Source organism: Labrus bergylta, chromosome 6 (genome assembly GCF_963930695.1).
Source record: "Labrus bergylta chromosome 6, fLabBer1.1, whole genome shotgun sequence".
In the NCBI taxonomy this organism is placed as follows: Eukaryota; Metazoa; Chordata; class Actinopteri; order Labriformes; family Labridae; genus Labrus; species Labrus bergylta.
This window is the reverse complement of record NC_089200.1, coordinates 18,674,151-18,693,512: the sequence shown is the minus strand read 5'-3', so window position 1 is coordinate 18,693,512 and position 19,362 is coordinate 18,674,151. Positions and strand designations below refer to the sequence as shown.

At 39.1% G+C, this 19,362-nt stretch overlaps 1 protein-coding gene across 1 annotated transcript in view; it reads right to left on the bottom strand.

Moving 5' to 3' along the window:
- Positions 1-4,275: 4,275 nt before the first annotated feature.
- The window catches only part of hcn2b (hyperpolarization activated cyclic nucleotide-gated potassium channel 2b), a 47,195-nt gene continuing 32,108 nt past the window's right edge, over positions 4,276-19,362 (bottom strand). Inside the window, exons 6-8 of the mRNA XM_065955911.1 lie at positions 18,587-18,827; positions 14,818-14,982; positions 4,276-9,096 (exon numbers count right to left, since the gene is read on the bottom strand). Coding sequence (XP_065811983.1) covers positions 8,162-9,096; positions 14,818-14,982; positions 18,587-18,827 — 1,341 coding nt within the window. The 3' untranslated portion in view covers positions 4,276-8,161. The remainder of the gene's footprint in view (positions 9,097-14,817; positions 14,983-18,586; positions 18,828-19,362) is intronic.

Sequence of the window (19,362 nt, the reverse complement as noted above, 5' to 3'; positions counted from 1 at the left end):
CTTGTCTCCTTATTTCTTCAGCGGTTCACAGAAATAGCTTGTGCTCTTACTTTCTTTCAATAGAATGAATGAAGCAGCCTGGTATTTAATCGTATTCATATTTTCAGCCGTATTGTGTATCAAGAGACGAAGGCCTCCTTTTTTCAACAAAGGGTTTGAACACTTCACTAATCACCTCAGATCTAGTTTTTTTTTTTTTTTTCTGGGCCAGTGCTGCATCTAGGATTAAAAATAGCAGAAGTGTTATCTTATCATAGCTGGAAACGTTACAGCAGATTCAGACAAAAGGTGCCGTTGATGTTCAAAGGCAAATGTAGACTCAGCCAAACAAAGCTGGCTGAGAGGCAATCTGATGAAATGGAAATGATCTTCTACGGGGCATAAATAGGGTGCTGATTACACTTTTGGCTTTCAAATGATTTGCATGGAACCATGCACTCGAAGATGATATTTATATTCTGATCTGAATGAGACATGACCTGCGACTTCAATCGGTTAATTTGTTGCAGTGATTAAAATCATCATGTTACACAGACCGTGCAAATTATATTATTGCAGCTTGTAAGGTACTGTACCTAAGACATAGCCTGGCTAGTGTTCCCTGCCATGACAGTTCAAGATGTGGCCAAGCGGTAACCTCCTGTGTTCAAAAAATGAAGCCAGTGTGGATGTGCGAAGAACTGCATTTCCTCCAGTGTCCACTTGCAGTATGGCTGGCTACAAAACCATGGAATCCCCAGTAAGTCAAATATTTCAACAGCAGAAATAAACATGTTAACAGCTGGGTACAAAAAAAACATTTTGCTCTCTATACTTAATTTGATTCCTTGAACTGTCTGCTTCTTTTGTGTAGTTTTCTTCATTTGAAATATGCTAGCTAGATGAACTAGGTGGGCATGTCTCAGCAACCAAGATATCCATTCTCCCCACAACCACCCCCCCCCCCCCCTCCCCCCCTTTGCCTGCGTCTCGATAAGCCAGAGGTAAGTTTGAGTCTGCTTTTCCAAACGGCAACTGCCATCTTTGAGCTTAATTATGCCTCTTCAGAAACAAATGAGTGACATCATTCAGACAGGCAGAGAAAAACACATTCTGCACTTAATGACCTGAGATCAACACAAAAGAGTAGCCATTAGTTGATTGGTGGATGTTAAGGGTTTAGGTGTCTCAACAGGGATTCGGCCATGAAAAGGTTTCAGATGTTGCATCTACAACACTCAAAAAAAATGGAAGAATATGTAGCAGGGTAAGCCCACGTTCCATCTCTTTGCTGAGGTGATGTGTTTTTTTTTACAGATAGTAAGTATAATTTTCTCTGGCTGAGGGAGCATACTGGCTACTGATGTCCTTGATGGGCCTGTCTCAGTTTTTCTGAGGTGATTCCAAAGATGTCTGCTGCTACAGCAGATCGGAGAGCTTGCAGCAATAGAACAGGATTTTTTCTAGATGAAATAGTCAGATAGAATCCATTATGGGGCCTCTCCAGAGATGAACATGCCTTGATGATGATGATTCTGTGAGGGAAATGTTAAGTGCAAAGGGGAGCAATCTGTAGGAGGTAAAAAAAAACCTTTACATTTGATAAAACAACCTGTGGGCCGTGCCATGAGATAAGACAATGCAACCTTGCATGACAAAACATTCACTCATTAATGCATTTTACCCCTGTGAACAGTCAGATTTGAACAGTCTGTTTTGTGCCTGCCTAAGTGATTAGACACTGTATGACTTCTATAAAACACGTTAGTTGGTAGTTGTACTTGAGTCATTTTATATTAAGAATTATGCAATGCTTGCCACCATTGTTGTGCTTATTGATTGACAGAGGTCTTAAAGCCCATAAAAAACTATTTCCAAAATGGCCTTACAATTAAAGTAAATGAGTATGTACATAATATTAGGTATCTTTAGAAGAAATTAGTTTCAATTCAAAACAAAAGCATAGACATTTAAATCTCTCAAATTGTGTTTGGATGGAATACAAAAATAAATCAATTGACCAATAACAGGAAAGAGTCACACAGGAGCAGTTTGTTGTTTACATCCAGCCTCAGTGTCCTCCTGAGGCCTACAATTGAAGGCCTCAGATGTTGATAGTCCACTGCTGTTGTAAGTCTTCTGCTACAAATGTTTAGTTCAAGCAGATGATTTTTAACGTTGAATGTTGACTGTCAGCAGGGGGAGATACCTTTGTAATAATAAAGCACTAGCTAATGTAAGAGAGCTTCCATTTAGTATTGCATTCACAAATCAAGAGCAAATATGAGCACTGGGTTTTTTATGCCTTTATTTTAGAGATAGGACAGTGGAGAGAGCCATAAATCAGGGGGAGAGAGAGAGAAAATCGATTTGAATAGTCAGAAGACTGGATAAGCGCTATACAAGCTGAAATCCATTTACCATAACAGTACACAGAAGATCTTCTTAACTGTAAGCTTTGGTACAGAAAATACTTCATTAAATTATCTATATGATTGATGAAACACTGTTACAGAGCTGAATGCGCTCCTGAGAGAAGTACACACTTTTGTGCATAAGACTCTTGTTCTTCCTCTTTTCTTTTTGGTTAGGCCTTGCAAAAGTTTTTGACTGTTTCAAGTTTGTCAGAGTCGGAGTCTACTATGATTCAAATTAATCTCACTTTCTTCAGTGGATAAAGTTTGCTTCCTTTAAAAGTCTGTGAGATGCAGTTGAATGTTTTTTTTTTTTTTAAATAGCCAGTATGAGCACCTTAAATTGTCATAGCAAGAACCTATTGAGTGTTGAGTTGGGTGTTAGTTGATAGAGGCTTAATCCTTTTCTCAAATCCAAAGCGATAGGCTACAGTCGACCATAAATCAGAAAAGAGAGAATTAGTTGTTGTAAAATTATAATTGAACAAGTGGTAAGCAAATGCTCCTTTCAAGAGAAAATAGATGAATATCTCACATAACATTCTCTAATATGGTATGTAGCCAGTTTCACACTTTAGTTACACTAAAAGTTGAGTAGCCTTTATCACATCTAGATTCTCTGGACTCTATGGAAGTGTTGGTCACTATCGGCGAGGCATGCCAGAGCTGGAAACCACTTTTTGATAGCTGGTGGACCACTCACTCTCACTGAGAGCACTTTGATTTCCTTGCCAGGCTCCTGGGCTCTCCTGGTCTATCTGCTGCCCTTTGGTGTCATGAGAGTCCAGCACTCAGCAGCATGAGCAGGGGAGCAGTGTGCAGACAGTCATGGAGAGAGCAAAAAGGCCCAGAGCTTTATGTCAACAGGAAGCAGCACAGGTAGTTAAAAACGTTCAACACTTCTGTTACATGTTAAATGTAATACAACATATTCAAATTCATTGCCAGCATGTTTCTTAAAGAGATCTATAGATTTAAATAGCCTCTAAATTACAAGCTGCAAGTGTTGGATCTACTAAGGCTTTTTTAATCATCTGTACTGGATTCTTTGAAAGGCATACTCACAGAATATATGTGTGAAGTCTTTTCAGTTCCCCCTTGACCAGCTCTCCCAACTGTGCAGGGAAAACTGGTTGCCAGACCAGCACCAAAGAGGAAAAGACTCTCCTGAAATGCCTCATCAAGAATCATTAGTAAAGGGGAATAATAGAGTTTTGATGAAATGTGGATTAATTTCTAAATTGCAGCTTTTATAAAATGAAATGTTATTTCTATTTGGAAATGTCTTTTTACTGTTTAAAGATACCAACAAATGTAAGAAAATTTTAGAAATGTCACTGCCATTTACTGTCATGTTAGATATTTGGTTTTTAATGTTTCTTCTACAACCAAGGGCCCATTCAATTGACCTGGTGACATTACTGCAAGTAGGCAACCTGTTCTCAAATGTCCTTGTTCCAAACAGCTTAATATTGAGTGTGTGTTTTGGTGATTGGTGGAATGATAATAAAAAAAGCAAAGTTTCATGTACGGTACTGCAGACTTGGTTGTTATCGCTGATCCCCCATTATGCCACATGGTAAGTGAACAACAACATCAGAGATGAGTGAGAAGTTCCCTCTTTGTTTCTTGTGGCCTTTAGAAGTGTGTCATTCTGTATAAGCACTACTTAATTAGCTTACTATTTCCGGTAGCTCTACAAGTGGATTTTATTGGTTCTGGGAATTTCCGACCGAGCCTGTTGGTTTCTTTGTAAACACGAGCATTTCTTATCAGCAGCTCAGCAGCGGTGGGTTTGTTTCTCCTTATCTAAGGGCTATTTAGAAAAGGTCTACAACATGACCAATAACATCATAACAGAGAGAAAAACAAACTGACAATGTACCATCACATGCCTTTATTGCATTAAGAGGTTATACTTCTATAAATAAAAAGCAAAATGATTGACCAGTAACCTGTTGGTGCTTCATTTAAACTCGAGTCCAAAGTGGGTGACTTCAACATAAAGCGGTGGAATCGTATTGTATTCAAATACAGTTTATTTGTTCTCCTTTTTCCATGTATTGCAGTGGGATATAACTAACAGTGATGTTTTCATTGTGAGGAGCTTGCATTTTTTGTACAGCTACACACATAAACAATATACGTAGTACATGTATGTGGAGACTACAGTATATGCTAGGCACTAGGTATGCACAGTACATGTTATGGGATGTGACAACTGAAGACCACTTCATTAAAAGAAAATCAGGTCCCTGATGCAGACATACTTGCACTGAAGTGTAACCTTATATTTTCCTGTAGTACTTAGTTACAGATACGTTTTGGTCTTGGTCTTTGTACTCATCATTACACACATTAGAGGGTATTGGACTGAGAAAACAAAACAGGAAAGGATTAGGTAAAGAAAAAAAAAGACAATTGCAAAGGAACAACATGATTGTATATTCTGAAATAATGTTTTAAAATAAAATCGGCGTTATATATGTCAGTGTTAGTGTGGTCATTACTGGTAAGGAAGAGAGAAATTAACTGAACTCACTGGCATGAATGTACTTGTGTGACAGAGACATCAATGCTCTCTCCAAAAACAGCCCTTGAATGTAAACATTGAAACACTGTTCATCTTCATGTTTTATCCTCAGAAAAATCGGGATGGAAATTGTTTCGACAAACCGTTGGACTGCAAATGATTGAAAAGGAAAAAAAAAAACATTTTGAAAGCACACAACTTGAAAAAAACATATGCTTGTGTAAATATTGCAGCTGCTGCATTTGTGTGGCACAGATGTTTTCCTAAAGCCTGGAGGGTGTACTGGAGAAAGCTGAACAGCTGAGTTGTTGTAACAATTACATAACACTTAATATGTTTGTAAAGTTGCAAAAAGAGGGTAGAAGGCATTTACAGAGTCCTGGGCTACATGCTAATTAGATGAAGGTAAGTGGGGAGGGGTCTAGAAGCAGCATTGGTTAAAGCACCAGGATTTGAAAAATAGACTGGGATGTAACAAAAGAAAATACACAATAAAAGGAACCATGCAGACCTCACAGCAACTAGCACAGGTTTATATACAAACAGCGGGTGGTACTGTGAGCAACTGTTGGAAAAGAAGTTCAAACCTTTGTTATGCTAATCTGTGTTCTGCTGTAGTTATTGTTTATGCTCAAGAATTATTAGTTCCAGATGATAGCGTGCATTTAGTCACAGATTAAAAAGACATCCAGTTGTCAAACATTTTCTTATTCAGTATGTTTTTTACAACAGTAAACTATGCCAAATAAAAAACAAAAGTCTGGTCTGGTTTACTACTTTCATACTTAGATATGTCAGTCATGTCAGTCAAGTTATTGTCATTAAATAATGTATTTTAAAATCTGAAAATCTTCCAGAAAACAGACTTTTAAACAAATTCTCAGCTTGGGAAATCTATCAAAAAGGTGGAATATTGCATCTTGTCAAGAAAACGACAGATCATCTGCATAGAGTGACCACTCTCCTTTTGATACATTTATTGCTTTGTCTGATGTACCTCCCTTGACACACCATGACTGACGCAGTGCAGTGAAGAATTCTCTGATTTTTACATTTAGTAAGAATTAATTATAAAGTCTGTGACATGTCGTCATGTCATTAACATAGCAAATATTTGTATACCAAAAAAGGTTAGGCCTTTATACCTGTTTTTTCTTCAGTTTTAATAAAAATTGTGGAGTTAATCAGGGATTTTTTGTATTTCTGCTTGTTATCTATAATGTATATTGGCAGTGATGCAATCCATCCAACCTCATGCTCCTTTCTCCTTCCATTTGTTTTCGTCTGCTGTGAGCTTTTAATTGAAGGAGAAAAAACACATCTCTAATCTTATTATGTCACTTTAATTTCAGCTCCTGTCTTACACAAAATGTGTATTTAACACTGTTTAGCCATCTAAAAAGGTTCCACACAACATAATTTGGTGATAAAACAGAACACAATAGACCAAACACTAATAACTGGGTAAAAATACTGTGCAAAAACCTTCAACTTTATCCCATTTTGAAATGTTAAGGTGGATAGCAAAGCAGGAACTGAAACAAAACAAATACAGAATTATCATAGAGAATGAACTCATCACTGGCACTGTATAATAAAATCAAATCAGAGGACGATAATAGAAGTCTTAAACAGGCCATAGGGATTCCAATTTCCACTCTCATTACCCAGTAATGGTTCAGGCTTCAATGCGATGAGGCGAGAGAATGTCAGGTCTGGGAGAAGAGGTTCCCTTCTTAATGCTTTGGACACAAATTATTGGCATTCGATGAATTCTTATAGAAGATTTAATGACAGAGGCACACTGCAATACACATCCTGCAAAGTCTCTTCACTGTCCTTGGCTTCTGATCAAACTGTAGCATTTACAGTTGGGGTTGAACTTGACAGTAATCTCATTATCTACTGACCAGCATAGTGAAACACAAAGAATGGATTTATAATTTGAATATGAGGGTTTTAATGGATTCAGATTTTGAGTCAAATAAAGTTCTTTGTAATGTTTGGGCAGTGAATAAACATAAAGTCTGTAAAACAATTGCTTTAGCAGTTATGCTGTTGATAGGAAGTGTCTTAAGTCAGTTTTAATTGTCTCTGATCTTGTGAAATGAATATAGTTCTATGTTATATATATATTTTTTTGTTATTTGTTAGTTTTCTGTGTGTCTTGACTGTGATTGCAGTTGCTGCCGTGACAATGTAATTTCCTGCAAAGGATTAATAAAGTACCTACCTATCTATGTTAGTCTGGTAATTTGCCTTTTTGTTCTGGGGATTACGGTGAGCTTTTGCTTAGACCTACATAAAAATAACAATTAAAGTGATCATTCTCTGAGATCACAAAGCATCCTCAGTTATTTGAACCACTTTTAAGAAATTTAAAAAATTGTTTAATTTACTGTAGCTTTGACTTAAAATGAAGGCCTCTCCTGAAGACATCGATGCCTGGCTGGAACCAGACAATTTGTCCCACAGCTTTAATTTCAAGTGGGCTGAAGTATTTATCTTTTGGGGGTATTAAAGACAGGAAGACTAGATTCTAAAAATACCATTTTGATTTATAGTTTATAAAGTCTAGTGGGAAATATGGCTTAGAATTTTGAGGGAACGAAGTGAAACCATTTTTTCTTTAATTATTTAATATCTTATTTTAGATAATATAACTACATTTTGTGCTTACACATTTGGTCGATAGAAACACTTAAACAGCAAAAGAAAAAAAACACATAATCTAGACAACCAAAATGACCACGCCTTTTTGAGACTATTAACTCCCACAGCAAAATGTAACTGCATTCACGTATCAACTTCTGGTATCTAAAGTAGGTCCCTGATTTTCTTTTAGTCCCATCTGACCCAAGGTTTTCATAAAATGAGGAGAATGATTGGTTAATGAAGCATATGTACCAACATGTTGTTGACTATGTTGTGAAATAAACTACATAAAGGGGTCAGAGTAAGGAAGATGCTACTCTATCACTACTGATTTGTGCAATTACTTTGTAAGTAGAATTATCTCAAAGCTGCAGATTCAAAAGTCAACATACAGACTTAATAATGTAATAACAGTCTCCCTTTAGATACTCCTTGCTGCCACTCACTCAACATTCATACATTCGGATAGTCAAACTGGAGTGGGTACAGAGAAGAAAAACTGTAAGATAAATAACATAAATCACCACTCCAGCAGTCAAGCCCCTGATTGAGTCACTTCTCCAAAATAATTTTATTAAGATCACAAGTTTGAAGATAGCCTGGATCTAACTTTGACATGTTCTGTCTCAGGAAGGCTCACTACAGAATCTTTCTTGGGTAGCCCCGAGTCCCCAAGACCTGTTCCCAAGCCCCCTACTGCCAGTCCTGCACCAGCCCCAAAACCCTGCATAGAACCAGGCAGAGACGCTACAGGGAAGGACATCTGGTGAGGCAGTACCACCCTATGTGGTATAGCGCTGCGGATGCCAGTGTGAGCTGATGGGGTCTGAGTGGGTCCAATGGAAGTGGAGGATACTCGTGTGGATTGGGGTGGACTAAGGGCACCTAGTTGTGCCCCCTCATGAGGCAGTGAGGGTTGAGAGGCAGACAGTGCCCTAGCATCTTGGCTCAGACTGTCCATTTGTAAGGAATGGGTACTCTTATGTGAACTGGGCCGGTGTGCAGGGCTGGCAATGTGCTGCTGCACTAGAGAAAGCTGGGAGCCTGAGGTTGGACCAGTCATGGCACTAGCTCCATACTGGAATGATCGTCCTCCAACTGCCAGTGGACTCTGAAAAGCAGGGGTGGACAGGATTGGAGCAAAGGCACCGGAAGCAAAGAGCTGAGACTGCAAAGGAGAGGCTGAGACAGGGCTGGATACACTTTCCAATACCTGAAATCTCCGAACCATCCTAGGAGACTGCAAGCTACCTGATCCTACCGAGTTCCCTTGCATGGGTGGACAAAAGTTCATGGCCACAGCCTGCTGCAAAGTGGCAATTGCGGAATTTGGTGGCTGGATGGAGGAATCTGAAGGAGTCATGGACATGGCCCGTTGTCTTGGTACATCAACTTGTTGAACCATCTCCCGATCATATTTTACTATCTCTTGGATCATCTCATTCTCACGGTTGTTGAAGACACCTGAGTTCAGGTCATGTTGAACTTTGTGCATTAGAATGGAGTTCTTCTTGCCTGCAATTGAATGGAGACATACATTTAATTCCATTAAATCCTATTACACAGACTAGAACATTTAATTGGAATTACAGGGTCTGCTTTAAGTTGGTTTGAATCCTACTTATCAGATCGATCTCAGTTTGTACATGTTAATCATAAGTCCTCGATGCACACCAAAGTTAGCCATGGAGTGCCACAAGGTTCCGTGCTTGGACCGATTCTCTTTACATTATATATGCTTCCTCTGGGAAATATTATGAGGAAACACTCCATACAGTTTCATTGTTATGCAGATGATACTCAGCTTTACGTATCAATGAAGCCCGATGGCACCAGTCAGTTATGTAAGCTAGAAACGTGCTTTAAGGACGTTAGGACCTAGATGACCAGAAATGTTTTGCTACTTAACTCAGACAAGACTGAAGTTATTGTGCTAGGCCCTAAAAACCTTAGAGAGACTTTTTCTAATGATATGACTGTCCTTAGTGACATCAGCCTGGCATCTAGCACCACTGTTAGGAATCTAGGAGTTCTATTTGATCCTTTACCTCTCACATCAGGCAAATTCCAAGAACAGCCTATTTTCACCTTCGTAATATATCTAAGATCAGGTACATCCTGTCGCAAAATGATGCAGAAAAACTAGTTCATGCATTTTTTACCTCCAGGTTGGATTATTGTAATTCTCTTTTGTCAGGGTGCTCTGGTAAGTCTCTAAAGACTCTTCAACTAGTCCAGAACACTGCAGCTCGTGTACTGACTAGAATTAGGAAAAGGGACCACATTACTCCTGTGTTGGCTTCTCAGCACTGGCTCCCTATCAAATCTAGAATAGAATTCAAGATCCTTCTTCTCACTTACAAAGCTCTAAATGGCCAGGCACCATCTTATCTTAAGGAGCTACTAGTACCGTACTAACCTTCGAGAACATTACGGTCCCAGAATGCAGGCCTGCTAGTGGTACCTACAGTCTCTAAATGTACTATGGGAGGTAAAGCCTTCAGTTGTCAGGCTCCTCTCCTCTGGAATCATCTTCCAGCCGGGGTCCGGGAGGTATTTTTAAGAATAGACTTAAACTTTCCTTTTTGATAAATCTTATAGTTAGGGCTGGCGCTGGTGTAGACCAGCTCCTAGTTATGCTGCTATAGGCCTAGACTACCGGGGGAACTGGCACCTTGAGCTCCTCTGTCTCTCTCTCTCTCTCTCTCTCTCTCTCCTGTGCTTATACAGTACATCATACTACTGCATGTATCTATCTGTAAATTTTAGTCACTAACCACCTACTTTCCTGGGAGCTCTTGAGCTCTCTTAGGGCGCGGTCTCACTGGCCATCCATACCGTGCCCAAGCACGCTTCAACGCTAAAGTCTAGTTCGTTTGGCCAGTGTGACTGCTCCGTATCGTGCGCAGGCACGGTACACTTCCTTGGCTTTGACACACTTCAGAGAGGTGTGCTTCAGCACGGTACACTTCATGCACGAGCACAAGCACGCGGGTAAACAAAGCTGACAGCCTTCATTATGGAGAAATCCAGAGTTTCATGGCTGTATCTGACTAAAATGACACAATATAAGCCACAAAGTAGCTGTCATGTTCTCTGTGTTGTTCTCCGATGTGCGGACGTTCACACGTCTATTTTATTTTTTAATTTATTTATTATTGTGTCTGATAAAAAAAATTCTAACCACTGTAACTTTTGCTGCTTTGCTAAAGTGCTCATGATGGATAGGCTGGGTCTTTGTAATATAGTAATAAGTAAGGTCTTTTACCTGCTTTTTGTAAAGTGTCTTGAGATAACACTTGTTATGAGTTAATGCTATACAAATAAAAATTGATTGATTGATTAGCATTGTTGCTAAAGTAAAGGCTAATTATTTTTTAATGAATCATGTATTCCTGTACAAGCAACACTTTCTCAGTGGGGCACTGGCATACCATCTTTTATTGCCAGTCTTTCTTATAATGGCTTTTATTTTTGACTATATCCTTTAGCTATTCCTGGGCGAAGTGGATACAGTAGGCTAAAAATGGAACGAGCTGTCATTCCCTCTACGTGCAAAATCCATCACTGACAAACACTTACACAAACATACTCAGATAGAACAAGAAATAGAGTGTCTGATCTTTCTCACTGATCCTCTGTTAAGAGGAATTGGCTAGTGTGTTTGCTAGCCGGTGTTTTTTGCCATCAACTCAGAACTTATTTGTGCTCTTATTCTATGGGTCTATTACCTGTATTTGATCAGATCTGTGTGGTTGTTCTTGTGTGTGTGTGTGTGTGTGTGTGTGTGTGTGTGTGTGTGTGTGTGTGTGTGTGTGTGTGTGTGTGTGTGTGTGTGTGTGTGCGCGCGCGTGAATTAACTTAAAACCGCTGCTGCTTGATGTGATTCGGCCCCAATGGAGAAAATTAGAGTTTTTCCAATGAAAGAACAGCTGTATTACTTTGTGTAGTCATCTTTCTATTCTTAACCCTAGTACTGTAAGTGTACAATACCAGAGACAACCTGATGTACGGCCCTCTGAATAAGATGGTGTATGCCTCACAAATGTGCACAACTTCCTCAGCTCAGCTCCACTTTTACTTAAGTACTGACAACATGTCAAATATACATGTATTACAGGAAGTTGTCAAAGTTCCATCCTTTTTAAAGTTTTCTGTCAATTGCAATATATACTGTGCTTCAGTGAAAAGCTGTATGTAAATGGAGATAAATGGTAAATGGGCTGTATTAGACAGCTTTTCTAGTCTCCTGACCACCCAAAAAACTTTGACATGTCACATTCCCCCACTCATACACTGATGACAGAGAATGGTATTTAAAGTGTATATCAGTATTAACTAATCACACATTCAGTTTAGGATCCTGTGACTTGCCCAAGGACTTCCTCAACATGAACCGCAATAGATGGGATTTAACCGCCAACCTTCCAATTGAGAAACAACCTTCTCTAACACTGACCATCAGTCGCCCAACGCTGCCTGGTTGCAGGTCTAGATGTGTAATTTACTGTTATCTGTGCAGGAAAGTGAACTCTTGGCAATGACAGCACACTCGATCAAGCATTAGCAGTTCACACCACAGCTGGATGCACCATGTGTGCAATTGCCACAAATTCAGAAGTCGATGGGCAACTGATTTGAAGCCAAATAGATATATCACCATCTCAGCTTTGTGACAACACTGTGACAACATAAACACATAACTGAGCTTTTTTCTTACTGACTGCTGTAGAGAGCTCTTAAGTTATAATTGAAAACCAATGCATTTTATGTTTCTGATATTCAGTGTCAAGGGGACTTCTACTCCTGTTGAGAGGTGGCAGAGCAAGTGCTTTCTGTCTGAAGCAGCCAATGTGATAATGATAACGATGACGGAGATGATGCTAATTGATGTTTATGATGATGCTAAAGGCCAGTCAGCCTTTGCTCACTGCTGGATAAGAAGGTTGGGACCTAAGAGAAGATTTCAGCTGCTTGATGGCCTTCTTAGCAGAATCCAGATGCCCTACCATATGCTTTCCCTTGGGGATGAAGGAGAAGTATGCATGTGCCTGTGGGCAACTCAAGTGGTAAATATTGCTCTTGTGCACTTCAGTCATTGACAGTCAGATTGGTTCTTTGATGCAGCATGTATTCAAGGAAGTTGGCAAGGAAGACAGGCTCTAAGTCAGCCTATCAGCCTGTCTTATACACCATGTAACTAAGAGGTCCAAAAGGCTGGTTATGAACTTGTTCTACTCAACACAGGCAACTGTTGATCTTAAGGAACGAATAGGTGGAGGCAGATCAAAACTGTGGTAACTCCTGTGCCCCTAGAATCGTGCACGGTAGGCATCTGTCAAACAATAACAGTTGATAATGAGGTCCTTTGTCAGAGTGTGCAATGAGGAGGAGGAATAGCCATTCACTGAGCTGCAGCCTGTGCCTACCCACCACCACTCCTCCCATAAAATCATTTGCATGGCATCATCATAGTTATGTCAATCTTGAGCCCCACATGCACTGCACTCTTGAATGCAATTTAGAGGTGAGCTGCATGTGTGAACTCAAACACCCAGTTTTTTTTACCCCAATTTTATCCAGACTGTTACCAGCAACTACCCCTACCTTTTCCTGCCAGCCCTCGAGTGTAAAGTGAAGCCAGGATGAGCAGGTGTGTTAACACAGCAGGTACTATTCTGGAAAATGAACCTTGAGCGAATGGGCAGGGTTGATGATGTTTCTATACTGCGACCGCTGTACTAACAAATGTAAATGTAATGAAGCTGCATTAATCTTTTCTGCTTGCCAGCATGTTCTTTTTCCTACATAAATATAAAGGCAAAAACTGTCGTCAAAGCTTGTGACATAATTTATCAGTCATTATTAACATTTTATATTCTTACCATGGATTTTGTTCTGCATCTGTATATTTTAGATAAGCCATGAAGAAATGTTATTATTGATTAACATTTATCAAGTGCATACATTTGAGTGGAACAATTTGGTTGAAGGTTAGGTCGCCTTAGACTCCTTCCAAGTATGTGAGCTTACTGACTGAAGGCTGTTCATGTGTGGAATCTGGCTGCTATGGCAACACTTTTCAGGTGGTGGATGTGGGTATTTTGTAAACATGTGAAGTGTAGTCATGTCACGGGTGATGTGACATCAGTGGCACTGCTGACCTTGGGTGGGGGGGGCATGTTGAGAAGGGAAAGGTATTTGCATTGTGTACAAAAATGTCTATTCACTCACTAACGACTCCCAAGGCTTTGCAAAGGCAAATTATTCTCTGTGCATGTTTGTGTGGGTGCTTTGGTTAATCCAAAAAAAGTTCTCTAATGAGCAGTCATTTCAAATAATCATTAAATTGTGAGGGTTAATCTAGAGGAGGTACAGAGAAACCAAAGAGCAATCTTTCCCAAGAGCTTTTGTCACCTTATTTCTAAGGGTTAATATGTCAAACAACAAGTGACAGGTATCCACCTAGAGAGATTTACATTGAACAGACATAATGAATGATTCTCAGCCATGAATACATTTTCAGCCACTACTCTTTTCCTCCACACACTGCCACTGCTAGGATAATTCAAACAGTACATCACAGCTGTCAGTTACCGCTGTGTTTTGACAGAGACATCATGCTAATGAATGAATACATTTTCCTTACACTTCATTTTATCTTATGACGGAGACTTACGCTTATGAAGAAACCGTACCTTTGTATTTAACAGTAAGGCATAAAGTTTATTTTCTTGGAATAAATCTCCAAGACACATTTAATAAGCTTAGTCAGGATGGAAGCTTACGTTTTGCTCTGCAAACAATAAAGAGCTTAAAATGCATGAACAACACTGGACAGAGACTTGATGACTTGTTATTGTTAGAGAGTGAATCTGAATCTCCATGGTGTCATGGTTTGGATATGCTCGTATTCAAACAATTTGAAAAAAAGACTCTTAAATAATTAAGGATATCAGATATCTGTATGTATTTGTCTGTTTTGTAGACAAATGAATCTGACCATATTTCAAATCATCAAACTGGAGACATAAGGTCAGAATAAAACAATGTTCTAAGTGTGTGTAAAATCAAACCAGACAAAATCTTTGGGACCGTTATACAAAGGTCTAGTTTTAACATCCCAACAGACAGGTCATAATAAATGATAATTTAGTATTAAACATACATACTTCAAGTAAAGGTAATTGGTGGAGTTTTCTGTCAATTCTGTCAGTTTTCACGTGGCAGTCTTACCTATCCTGTCCAATCTGTCGATGGCAACCGTTTCAAAGGCCCTCCTCATCATGGGATACTCCTCCAGCACCTCATTGAAATTGTCCACAGAGAGCGAGTACAGACGACAGTAGGTATCTGCTTGCACGCTGGCTGTCCGTCTGCCACGGGTCAGCAGACAGATCTCTGTTGGAGGGAAAGAAAGACCCGAATAGAGATCAAAATGGCAGACTGACAGATTTTAGGGTGTTTTTTTAGATTTTAGACACACAGACAGATAAGACAATCTACTATAAAAAATGATGATGTTATTTAATCGGCCCCTGCTATCACACTCTGACGAAATAACCACCTATAGGTTAAACATCACTGGAAACCATATCTGAAAAATATATTTCCAAGTGAACCCCTCTTCTATTTCATTGCAGTTGTCTCGATGTTTTAATTCATAGATTCACTTTCCACTGTTTTATGGGCTGTAAAATCGTCCGACAGTGAGCCAATGTTTGATAAGTATGTTTTATGCATGCAGCAGTTGTGTGTTGCCAGTGTGAGCCACTGAAGGTAAAACAGAGTATTTCCACGAGCACTAGTAAAGCAATGACAGGTGTGCGATGGAAGCACACTCTATATTTGTAGATGTGCCGCTATGCTTCATTTCATTCAGATGTTCCCCTTCCTTTTCCTCTGTATAGTCTTCTTTCTAGCTTTTTTCCTCAATGGGCCAGGGCTGACTGTTGTCTTGACAACCGTATGACCTCCTTTTCCCCTACCTGAAAGGTCCGCCTTCACTGACTCTGTCTGGGAAAGGGAGAAAAAAAACCCGAAAAACCCAAGGAGGCTATTTTCTGAACATGCAGACTATTAAGGGCCAATGTGCTGGATTGGACTGAAACTGTCTGAAAAAACGGTTGCTGCATAATGCAAAAATAAAAAGTAAATTAAAGGAATACGAGAAAAAATTTAGACATGAATACATTCAATTGTCAGTAAAAAATAAAAACATTTTCTAATCAGAAGTTACAGTGCAAAAGAGGATTAGGGCCACTGAAACATTTTTTTTTTGGGGGGGGGGTTCTGACTTTTTTTTTTAGAATTCGTTTTTTCATTACCATATGAAACGAAGAGTCATACAAATTTCATATCTATTGGGTAAAAATGTAATAAAAAAAAAAAACACTAGCTGGTTAGCTTAATTTAGACTAAAGGCGAGAGAAGGGTAAATGACTTGCCTTGGTCTATCTGTGATAATTACCTATAGTCAGCCTTAAGGCACACTAGACTGAAATGTAAAAATGTCAAGCTTTGGTTTAAATTTGGTTTATGTGCTGGAAGCTTTCTTGGCCGGCGTCAGTGACTTACTGAGATTTCTGCTTTTTTTTTTCAATTTAGTTTTTTTTCTACTGATAAAAGCATCATTTTTTTCATTTTTTTCAACCTTAAAATACCAGCCTTATCAACTGCTCATGCACTATGTAACTAGAATACAAACATAATTGATCTCCCTGGAGAAGTGAGCACCAGTTTATGGATTTAAAGGCAAGAAGGCTTGCTAACAAACTTCTCCTGTTCATGGTCTTCACTAAGTATTGTAGGAACAGACATCATTGCAGAGCCAAAGAAAACTGAAGAAGATTGTAACGGTAAATGATCAAAAAAGAACGAAAATTCCCTCCTCAAAAATGTGCAACAAGGTTTTTTTTAACCAGTAGAGCTCCTGATATATTGATTTTGCTATTGACAAGCGGGCTTAGCTGTTTCCTTCTTCTTATCTCTAAACTGATTTCAGTTCACTGGTGGCTGGCTCTGGCTCCAGAGTTAGTGTACAGACATGAGAGCAGTAGTATCTTGTCTATTTCATGGCATGACAACAAACAGTTCCCCAAAAAAGGTTTATCTATTCCTTCAAGGCAAAAATGAAAAAAGAACATTGGGCCATAGAGATAGGATCTAGGAGTCAGCAGCCAGACATAATCAGTGTGTCTATCCCTGGAAACACACACACTGTCTCTATGGAACAGATGCATACAGTACACTCAAACCCACATACAGGATGTACTATAACTACATGAGATTTTATACAGGGTATTTAAGTAAGACCTTCATTGTGACCATGCTGTCTCTCTATCTGATATGGGATTAATATTTACTAAGTAGATTAATATACAGTAATAGCTTGTACAGATAGATGCACTACTATATATGTGTTTTTGTTCTGTGCTTGTGTAATGGAATCTAAAAGCTTTAGGATGCACTACATATAGCCCCTTAGAAGGAACCTGTGGCTGCTGGTCATCATGTCACTCTATTAATGTAGTATTAGACACTTTATATAACATGCTGTAGCAGAGCTGCAGACTGGGAGAGATAGTACATAAAGATCTTCTCACAAAGTTGACGTATCAAATATGGGATCGAATGTTAAAATGTTATTGAAGTCGTAAACATGTATTTGAGTTTAGAAAGAATATTGAAAAGTACTTCTCTAGCTTGAAACTACTATCTATTTCCTTTTTTATTACCAATTCAGACATTTACTGCAGAAAAAAAGAGAAAGGTCCGCACACAGTTCAGCTCCCAATGAGCCACTTTATTTTACAACAGTGTGCAGACCTTTCTCTTTTTTCTGCAGTTTGTACTTTTTTTGTCCTGCACCTGTATGCATTTTGCTTGGATATGCGCACACTACTTTTTTCTTTTTACTAATTCAGAAATGTTACCACAAATTCACATGGCACTTCCCGAGGCCACCGTGGACAAACTGTGCTATCCCTGTAAACCACAACCACTAATAATTTTGTTTATGAAGAGAGACCTGCAGTTTTCTCCATGTTGGCAGGATGACTCTGAACAGTCAATGTTTGACATTACAAATGGCCCCACCATCGCTGTGCTAATTAGCTGTTATTAATTGGCTGTGGGTATGTGTAATGTGTATGTGCCTCAGTGTGTCATGTATCTGCGCCACTCTGCTGGCACCCTGGGCTTCTGGCAAATCAACATCACTGACAGAGAGCTATGGTCTGCTGCAGAGGACACCAGATGTTAAAGCCCAAAGACTGAAATAAGTGTGCAGGTGTGAGTGTGTGTGTGTGTGTGTGTGTGTGTGTGTGTGTGTGTGTGTGTGTGTGTGTGTGTGTGTGCGTGTGTGTGTACATGTTTGTCTGGGTTTATTGGTTGGGAAGTCAGTCGAGACACCTCTACCTCTACACACATGTGTCTAATCAAGCCACAGAGGAATAACATTCTGAGAAAGTGGAACAGACGTGGCTGTTAGGCAACACCAGACATAATATGTCAAAATACATTTAATTTTTTCCTTTAATTGGGTTTTCCACTTACTGCAACAACTGAAACTAGACAAATAAATGCATATATGGGATGTTACTGGTTGGATTCCGTTGAGATTCAAAGTGTTATTAAGAACAGAGTAGAAAGGAACAAGTTTTATAAGAAGATTGATTATTTAAATACTGTCATTCTTAATGCCTGTAAACAGTAACTACTATCTGCTGAGCCTGCTAAATGTCTGCTAAAGAACAGAGCTAGAGTACAAACCAGAGTAAAAAGAACAGAGTAGAATGGAACAGACTCAAATTACAAGATAGAAAAAATCTGTTCTATCCTCTTATTTTATTCTATTCGGTCTTATTGTGAAGAATATTTAATATTTTCTCTGATTCAGTTTTATGACGATATCTTCTGAAATGTTACTATATGAAAAATAGAATACCAGATTGCAGAACAGATTTACAGAAAAGTAATTTGAGATCCCAAAGTGACAGTTTACCTCCAAAGTATGAGCCGTCCATTAGCTTCATGCCGATGCTTCCTTTGGTGAGGACGGTGACCGACCCGTGCTGGATGAAGTACATCTTCTTGCCAATGGTGCCCTCTCTGACGATGTAGTCTCTGGGCTGGAAGACTTCAAATCTCAGTTTGGTCAGCATGGCCGTCACGAAGTTGGGATCGGCGTTGGCAAACAGTGGCATAGAGGCCACCAGCTTACGGCAGTTGAAGTTGACGATCTCCTGAATGGTGCCAGGAATAAAGCAAGGGATTGTAACATTACAGCACATTACAGCATTGTATCATCGCTAAACGCTTAAACTACCTTATTTCATACATCAGTACCATCAGATAAATGTGTGAAGATTAAGCTTTATTTGTTTTGGGGGTCGAACAATAAATCCCAATTTTACAAGTGATGGTTAGAGGTCATTGTATTTCTATCCAATCAAGATGAGCAAACACTGTATTTGAATCGGTTAGCTTTTTCTAGTAACCTTGATGAAGCTCTTTTGAGTCTGCACATTTTTTTCTCTTCATTATTTGAAGCAGGAGGACTTCACTTAGTGTAGCTACAGTTTTCTTAGGTTGCCGTCCAAGATTACATTAATAATTAATGTTTAATAGATTAATTAAGTAATCTTCAGGAGACACTTAATTGACTCTCTCCCAAGTAAGTAAACTTGTTAAAACAGTTAATCGTAGATAAAAAGGCTGGGAATGACCTATTAACCACTTGGTTATGAAAAAAGACACCGTAACCATGCACCATAATGA